The sequence below is a fragment of the Artemia sp. Qi Xiang Cuo genome, chromosome 6, assembly GCF_049724085.1.
Source record: "Artemia sp. Qi Xiang Cuo chromosome 6, ASM4972408v1, whole genome shotgun sequence".
Taxonomy (NCBI): Eukaryota; Metazoa; Arthropoda; class Branchiopoda; order Anostraca; family Artemiidae; genus Artemia; species Artemia sp. Qi Xiang Cuo.
This window is the reverse complement of record NC_142799.1, coordinates 74,479,319-74,488,702: the sequence shown is the minus strand read 5'-3', so window position 1 is coordinate 74,488,702 and position 9,384 is coordinate 74,479,319. Positions and strand designations below refer to the sequence as shown.

Genomic DNA, 9,384 nt, shown 5'->3' with positions numbered 1-9,384 from the left:
TTTAAAATCTTCCATAAAATATCTCGGTCAATAAAATCAAACGCCTTTTCAAAATCAATGGACAGTAGGTAGAGCTTTGTGTTCCATTTTCCAGACTCCTCCACCATTAATATGAGGATGAAAATTAAATCGGTACAGGATCTACCAGGCCGGAATCCATGCTGCTCTTCCCTATGGTGTGAGTCAAATGATTCTCTTAGGCGATGTAGTATGACTGTGGCTAATAATTTACTAGGAACCGACGTTAGACTGATCCCGCTCCAATTGTCACATATTAAGGCATCTCCCTTCTTGAAAAGTCTAACTAGAATTCCTTTAGTCCAGTCGATTAGAATCTTCTCGCTGTTCCAGATAAACAGTGAGGAAAAGTAGGACTAAAAAAAATTCAGTTGTAGCATTGAGCAAAAATATATGACGTTGACTTCTAGTAAACTATGCTATTTGACTTCCTGAAATATTAGGCCCGTTTTTAGCGCTAAGATCTTACATCTTTCTGCAAAGATTATCGTTTTTTAACTCATCTTTGTTCTACGATCTTACAGCTCACTAATGTTAGCAAAAAGTGTGAAGACCGCCACTGTTTTGCCATATAGAACAATGATGAGAGAACTTTGATGATCTACTCATCATTGTTCTCAGACCGCTCAACAGAGGAGAATGATGAAGGAAGTTTGCACAACAACGACCAAAGATGTAAGATCTTTGTTCAAAGATTTCACTTTTAAGCGTTTTCTGACAAAAGATGTAAGATCTTAGCACATTGATGAGTGAAAAAACAGGTCTATTACCGAAAACTCACTCGGCAGTGGAAAACCCTCTTGTGAAACTTTTAGTTTTAACCAGGGTTGTTATCACTTGTAAAATTTTACTAGATCTTGTAAAAAGCATATCCACCTTGTAAATCTAGTTAAATGGGGGTCAGATCTAGTAAAATCAAAAAAATCTAGTAAATTTTTGCCAAAATCTAGTAAATTTTTTAACCTCATCTGAAAGCATTTTGTTGGGAAAACGTACCGGAGGCGGTTGACTGTTGTCTTACTGTTCCTATGACATTTATTCTGTGGTCACAAAACACAGTAAACTGCTCAAGTCCTTTGGCGTGAAACTCGACACTTTTGAAATCTGTTTTTTTAATCAAGATCTGGACTTATTGGATCTGAATTTTTCATTTTATAATTAGGCCATAAGTCATAAAAGGTATGTTCATGTTTGCAGGCTGAATGCCTGTTAAATGTTTTTGGAGTGACACCTTTGTGCTTATCCTTCTCTTAATTCTCCTCTAGGCTAGTTGTATTTCCTTGTAATGCTCCCTTTCAGGGATGGGTCTACAGGCTAAAATATTTCCCGGTAAGGTATTTTGAAGTACCTATCTCCATTTCTCCCTCTAGTGGGTCCTGACCTTTGATGACCTTTAAAAATCTATGAGTTATAGAAGTGAAACCTAGCAAAATAGATCTTCTGCCTAAATGAATTATAACAAAATTGTTTTCAGCTTCACAACTTTGCTCAATCCCGATTTATAAGGTTTTAAAGATATGCAAATACATTTCCTAAATTTTGAAAATAAAACATTGATATGGCTTAAAATTCTACTCAAATAACTGAAATTACATTTTCAGAGCTAAAGCCAGAAAAAAATAAACTGATAACTGAAAATTAAGGTAAAATATTCTTTTGTCAAAATTTCAATGGGTATACACCTACCATGTGGGCAAATTTCAGGACCCTCTAGAGAGAGAAGGAGTGGAGGTAAATACTTCAAAATACATTCCCAGACCTACTTTAACCTGTAGACCCAATCCTGGAAGTTTCATTTTCCTAACCTAGCCCCTTTCCAAGACAGCCAAAAGTAGCTAAAGTAGAATTTTACCAAATTCAATCCTCTGTCCAAATATAACAACCATTCCTGGTGGAAATTAATTCCAGAAATTTTAAAAGGCCTGGAGTTTCCAGATTCTCAGATAGAAAACCCTATTTTCAGTTTAGTTTTTGGCTTACTTGGAGTTCAGGATCTAGGCCACCACACTTACAACCCTGCAGCCCACCCTTGAATCCCTTTGTACCCCTTAAAAGCTTCATTTATAGAATCTAGAGGATGAGTTTACACCGGAAATAATTGCTATATTTGGATACAGCATTAAACTCTGAGTCAAATGGTATGATTATTTCCTAAATATATCATTATCATCCTATATTTGAGATTAACCAAAAACAACTCATTTCTCAATCTATATTATCCAGTAACATATACTGTAAAGTTACAGAAATGCTGCCCAGTAGATACAGGATATGAACAACTCATTTTTAAATGTCTATTCTGGTTCTATCAGGCACCCCACACTATAGGGATAGCTAATCTTGCTAATCAGCACCATTATCAAACTGGGCTGGATTGTTTTCAAGAATCAATAGCAATTTCGGAAAGCAGTGTTTTGCAGGAATCCGATGAAATTGCATCTACATCTGCCACAATCGATCTGGCGGAGGACTCAGAGACGCGGGGGAAGTCTGTTAGTCAAAAGTCTAAGAAGATGCACTATGCACAGAAGTTTTAACCAGAGTGGTTGACTGATTCAGTGCTGAAACCTCTCCTTATTCAATTGCCAGACGGAAGCAGAAAGACCTATTGCAGATACTGTCAGCAAAAACTGATGGGAAGTTTGACTGTCATGAAGAATCACGCAACTAGTGAGCTTCATAAGAAGAACTTAAAAGCATCATTAGGACAACTGACAGCTGAGGGAGCAGTTGGAAACGAGCAAAGGCAAGAAAAAGAGAACAGTGATAGGATGGTGTCAGCTGCTGAATTACGCCTTGCAGCATGGGTTGCAGCTGAAGATATTCCTAACAAAAATCGATACTTTGTTCCCGTTTTGAAAAAGTCTTTTGGGGATTCAGCTACAGCCAAACATACTGAAATGAAGCAAACTAAATTGCCTGGCATTGTTAAAAATGTTATAGGATTTCATGGCAAGGACACTTTAGCATCTGTTCTTCAGAAGAACCTTTTTTCAATAATCACTGACGAAAGCACAGACAAATCAGATACAATGTCCCTAGTTGTTATTGTGAAGTATGTAGACAGTGAGAATACCGTGAGGGAAGAATTCCTGGCACTACTAAAGGTGGACGACGCAACTGCAAGTGGGCAAAAGGATCTGAGAAAGTACTTTAAGAGAGTTGATGTTCCATTAGAAAATATGATTGGGGTTGGTCTTGATAATGCTTTGGTCAATATGGGGCGCAAAAACGGCCTCACAGCCCAGCTGCTGCGTGAAAATCCGCAGCTGTTTGTCCTTGGTTGCACTTGCCATACTGCTGCATTGTCTGCCTTTTCTGCAGCGAAGCACTTACCTGCTGAAGTCGAAACTTTAGTGAAGGAACTCATCAACTTCATAAGCGCAAGCCCTAAGACACAGTTGGAACTGAAGGTTTTCCAATAGTTTTGTGAAATTGCCAACCACAGACTTCTGCAGATTAGCAAGACGCGCTGGTTGTCACTTGAAGCCAGAATAAACAGATTACTTGAACAGATTAGCCTTGCATTTCTATCTGACAGAGTTGTCCCTAACATCGTCGGACAGCTCTACAAGGGATAAAGCCAAAAAGCTGCTAACTACGATGGATATAAGCGTGAATAAGTCCTACTTGTGCTTCCTCTCGTATATACTGGCAAAGATCGACAAGTTCAACCTTGAGTTCCAGTCAAGCGGAACAAGGATTTATTGCCTTTTGAGACGTACCCATGAGCTGTACTTGTCTACTCTGCTGTGTTTCCTTCGTCCTGAGAAGCTCAAAGGTAACTTTACTTCCCTGAACGTGAGCAGTCCTGAAAACTTTTTGAAGCTTGAAAATGTTAGACTTGGGATGAATACCGAGTTGCACCTTGCAAGCCTGTCAGTGGAAGATTGACGTCATTGTGTGCAAGCTATTCGAAAAGCCTGCCTTGCTTATCTTATTGAACTTGCTAAGCAGATCCGAACTAGGATAAGACTGGATGACCCTGTTCTTACATTTTTAGAACTTCTGGATCCACTGAAAGCAATGAGCAGCGAAACTATATCACTTTTCCCTCTTCTACAGAGGTTTAAACATGTTGCTGTTAGAGACTGCAGAACCGAAAGGGAAAGGGTGAAGATGCTGGAGGACCTTAATAGTAAGTACGTAGAAATTCAAATCCAAAGTGAATTTATTTCAGAAATAGTATCAGAATCAGATTTAGAGTGTCCTCCTACATTCTGGAAGAGGCTTACCAAACTGAAAGATGGAAGCGGGAAAGCCATGTTCTGAGTGCTCCCCAAGTTTATGTTGACCCTCTGTGCTTTGTCCCATGCTTCAGCTGGTGCAGAGTGGCAGTTTTCTAGTTCAAATATTATCAAGGCGACAGGGGGCAACCGATTAAATATCGACACAGTTGGAGCTCTCATGCACTCCAAGCAACTCTGCCTCAGAGACACAAGATATGTTTTGGAGTGGGAGATTCCGCCCGCTCCGATTGATAGATGTAGAAAAGGGAAGATGAACGCGAACGAACCCGGTCCCTGGGAAATAGTAGCGGGTGGAGGACCGACGATTAAGCTTAGAAACAGTCGAATTTGGTCTGTCGAATCAGGCTTTATTATTATTGTTTTTTACTTTGAATTTCGTCTTTCGTTGACGTTTTTTTTTTTTTTTTGTGTACCTGAAATTTTTATGAAGGTTTATACTGAAACTAAAAACTTTCAGAAAAGTTGGTTAAACTATGGAGTAAGGCCGAGCCTGTCGAAAATTAGGAGTCTGGAAGAAACTGTTTGGACCTAATGAATAACTAGGAACACATTTCTTACATATTTGAAGGCAAATAAGCCGAATGGCAAAAAAAATCATATTAAGCTGTTGCACAAGCAAAAAAAAAAAACGCACTAAGCTAATTTTTAGTTTTGTTTTCATTTCGATGAAAAAATTATTTACTAGCTTCCTCACGCCAATGCACGTGTCGCGGCGAAAGCCGCGACACGCGCACGTTTTTGGCAACATCTAGTAAAACGGAAGCCAATCTAGTAAATTTTTTCACCCAAAACTAGTAAAAACCAAATGGTCAGAGTGACAACGATGGTTTTAACTGGTCTGGAAATATTCGAAACTAAAAAATATCGTTAATTCGTAATTTAATATTTTACTTTCTTCAGCTGACAACTATTTGATAAAAAACTTATGGTACTTAGCTACGATAAATGTGAATACATCACTTGATGCCCTTTTTATGCTCTTTCATAATTCATTAATTGCTTCTGGGGGAAGTTAATTTTCAGCCCTAGAAGGGGTTTAAACAGCCCATAGTAACCAAATACCTTCCCGGGGTATGTTTTTGGCCCTGAATTCATTGCTGAAAGTTTCATTTTCCTAATCCATTTCCAAGATAAGAAAATAACTAAACTAGAATTCTACCAAAAAGTGGTTATTATTGAATCAGCAATGATAATTTGGGAAAATTCTACTTTAGCTACTTTTGGGTATCTTGGAAAGGGGTCAGGCTAGGAAAATGAAACTTTCAGGGATGGGTATACACGCTAAAGTATGTCCCAGAAAGGTATTTTCAAGTACCTACCTCTACTCCTTCTCCCTCTAGATGGTCCTGACCTTTGATGACCTTTAAAATTATATGTGTTATAAAAGTGAAACCTTGCAAAATAGATCTTCTGCTTAAATGAAGTGCAACAAAATTGTTTTCAGCTTCACAACTTTGCTCAATCCCAACTTATAAGGTCTTAAAGATATGCAAATATATTTCCTAAATTTTGAAAAAGAAACATTGATATGGCTTAAAATTCTACTCAAATTATAGAAGTTGCATTATCAGAACTAATGCCAGAGAAAAACAAACTGATAACTGAAAATTAAAGTAAAATGTTGTTTTATCAAAATTTCAATAGGTAGACCTGCCATATAGGCAAATTTTAGGACCCTCTAGAGAGAGAAGGTGTGGAGGTAGATACTTCAAAATACCTTCCTTGGACATACTTTAGCCTGTAGACCCATCCCTGAAAGTTTCATTTTCCTAACCTAACCCCTTTCCAAGATAGGCTACCCAATAGTAGCTAAAGTAGAATTTTGGTGATAATTTTTATATTTATTAGTTATAGTAGCAAAATATTAGTATGAAAACAGCTTTGCAGAAATCTTAGAAAAGAGCCAGAAACCTGTTATAAATGATGTCAGTCTTGCTGTGATGTCATTTTCAAGAGGTTTCAGGCTATTTTAACAAAAAATCTGCAAATTGTTTTCAAAATAACATTTTACTCCTAAAACTATGGATAACTAATTTTCCCCAGAACCTATTGTTCAAACATAAAAGAGCATAAAAAAAGGCATCAAGTGATATGTATTCACTTTCATCCTAGCTTTATTATGCTGTGAACTAATTTACTGAACTTATTTGTTATTTGGATTTATAATTGTTTCTAGAAAAGCTTTTGAGGGTGACCATGAGTTCTCTTTGAATTCTCTGGCTGCTAAAAAGCCAGAGTGGTATCTTCAGCATTTAGAATCCTGTATGCTGTTATTGCATTGCCTTGTTTTATGATGATATATGAGAGATTATATTTTAAGCTGTTAGAGACAGGATGGAAAGGGGACATCATGGAATTTTGTTTACCTCCTGTGGATTGATTCTAGAGCTATTGATTATTGATTGGGTGTGCAATACACATTGAACATGTTAGAATACACATGCTAAACTCTAGCCTTGGTCAAACTACATAGACTGTTGCATTGCTTGGTCAGAACAGTTGCATATCTGCTAATGAATGTTCATTTGATTAAGCCAAGTGTCTAAATAGTCTCTGCAATAGTTACTTGTGCCTTACCTTCCTTACCTTAGATCCACCTTTGCCTCCAGAGGCACCCAGGGCATCAAGAAGGAGCCGCTAATCTTCCCATTGGTTTGCTGCTGCAAGTTTGTCCTCCCACTGAGGTTGGATTGATGTGTGCAGGTTATGGCTGCCAATTGAGCACTGCATTTGGTAGTTGGAGATTGTCCATAAGTAGTACATGGCCAAGGTATCTCCATCAACAGACTCTTATAATATGTGTCACAAGAGGCTGGTCAGTCTTGTCATGGGTGGATTGGTTTGTTATTCTCTGCTGCCAACGGATGTTGAGAATTCTTCTGAGACCTGTGCTTTTGAAAGAAAGTACTCTTTGCTCTTGTTCCTGGTTCAGGTGCCAGGTTTCGGCAGCATAAAGCTGCACTGGCATAACATTGCTATTGAAGAGTCGTAACTTTAGCAGTATAGAGAAGCTTTGGGACTGCTACACTTTCCATAATCTATTGAAGGCCCCATTGGCTTGGCTGATTCTTGTGAGCACTTCTTTTGTGGTCAATCCTGTACTTTCTATTATGCTTCCCAAGTATTTGAAATGGACAACTTGCTCTATGTGTTGGTCTCTGCAAGTGATGCTCAGGGGTGAATCTGTGGTAGCCATGCATTTTGTTTTCTCATTATTTATTTTTAGGCTGACATGGCCGCCTCTCTCCCTCACTTTGTCAAGGAGTTTTTGGAGTCTTTGTTTGCATGATTCTAGGATGGCAATGTTGTCAGAGAAATCTACATCACTGACGCATGTTTCTGGATTCAGCTGGATTCCATCTGTGCTTGTACTTTGCAGTATGTAATCAATAACAATTACGAAAAGCAGCAGTGACAAAATGCAACCTTGCTTAACTACTGACATAATGCAGAAGAAATGGGTTTGGCCATCTGGTGTCTTTACACAGCACTTGCTATCTTCATAAAACACAACAATCAGTGAAACTGTCTTTTCAGGGATTCCGTAATGCAGTAGGATCTTCCACAGACTTTGGTAGTCTACTGAGTCAAATGCCTTCTCAAAATGGATGAATATCATATAGATTTTGGAGCGCCATTCTCTGCTTTTTTCCGTCAGTAGCAGTAGGGTGAATATCAAGTCTGCACATGAACGGTTTGGTCTGAATCCATGTTGCTCATTGCAAAGGTGTCTGTTGAGCTGCAAGCTGATTCTCTGCAGTAAAATGTGTGTCAGCAATTTGCTAGGTATGGAAAGCATGCAGATTCCTTGCCAGTTGCCTGGGAAGGATGTATTGCCTTTCTTAAAGATCCTCACAAGTGTGCTGCATTTCCAATCCAAAGGTATTTTGGCAGTTGTTCAGATTACTGCAAACAATGCTGTCCAGAACAGAGCATGGATATTTAATTTCAACTCTGAATTTGTTGAAATTTGTCTACCAGGACACCAAGATCTCTCTATGTGGCTGCTGGAAATAGCATTGCAGGGTCCATGTGTTACTAAGTGTCTGGGTTCCAAGATGTACTATTACATTTTGATATATTGAATTTCAAGCTTAAAAATATTAGTCTAGTGATTGAATGCATTGAGGTCCAGTTGGGTCAACTTAATATTCTCCGTTATGTTTGCAAAACCATTAAGTTTAAATTAACTGAAATCAAAACAATAAGGATTGTACAGTATAAATACATATAAACCACTTTAGGATGTTTTTCACAACATAAAGATAAAAATTTTTATGGTGTTGCTGTTTAAATTTTTGATTTGGTGTAACCTCTGCAAATTGAGCCAAACAAATTGATGACTCTCTTTTTAGTTCTAAAGTAGATATTTTATTATTATTTTGTATGTATTCTTCATTCTTTATACAGAGGTAAATAGAATTCCAGATTTTGTATTTTAGTTTATTTTTCCTCTATTTTGGGCAGTACTAAAGGGGGTTTCATTAGTCAGGGCTGGAAAAAGGGTGATTGAAATGGTTGGCCCCAATTTTGAAAGAGCCCCATGCTGCCATCAAAATAAACAATTGGTTTTTGAAAATATGAAATGTTGTTAATAATTGCAGTAAGCATTGCTTCTGGAGAGAGATCCTTTTCCAGGCTAAAACCAATAAAAATGACTATGTAATATCAACAATAAATCTGGACAGATTAAATTGCTTAGCAATCATGTTGACTTAAAGTGAAAGCACAAGGAAAATAGATTTGAAAATCATTTTAGAAGCATTTACAGAACAAAAATATAAAAATATGTAAATTCATGTGCCCATATTCGGTGATGTAAATTTCAAAAGGCATTTTCGGCAGTTTCATAATATCCAGGGGACACAAACATAAATTAACATTTGCACAAAATGAGTACAAAAAAGAACAAAAGAGGACAAAACCATAAGCTCAAAATGAACAAACTGGACATCAAATGAGGCAAGAGAAAGACCTGAGAAATGTAAATGTATGACAGATGATAATGATCAACCTAGACCATCAAAAGTGACAAGACCAATCCAAGAAACTAAAGCAAAAGGCACTGAAAAAATGTCTGAAGCAATGATAATCGAAAATAAAAATAAAAGAGATA

At 37.6% G+C, this 9,384-nt stretch overlaps 2 protein-coding genes across 4 annotated transcripts in view; both read left to right on the top strand.

The window, feature by feature from the left end:
• Positions 1–2,651: 2,651 nt before the first annotated feature.
• On the top strand, positions 2,652–3,443 carry LOC148951588 (uncharacterized). The gene has a single exon (XM_089091153.1). It carries the CDS (start codon positions 2,652–2,654, stop codon positions 3,441–3,443), a length of 792 nt encoding a protein of 263 aa, XP_088947279.1.
• A 1,669-nt stretch (positions 3,444–5,112) lies between these two features.
• LOC148951587 (dnaJ homolog subfamily C member 28-like) overlaps positions 5,113–9,384 on the top strand; it is a 151,919-nt gene continuing 147,647 nt past the window's right edge. Inside the window, exon 1 of one of the 3 annotated variants that reach the window (XM_089090353.1) lies at positions 5,113–5,142. The gene's annotated coding sequence lies outside the window, so the exon portion shown is untranslated. Of the gene's footprint in view, positions 5,216–9,384 lie in introns of all 3 variants that reach the window. The other 2 variants (XM_089090352.1, XM_089090354.1) reach the window with 2 other exon arrangements.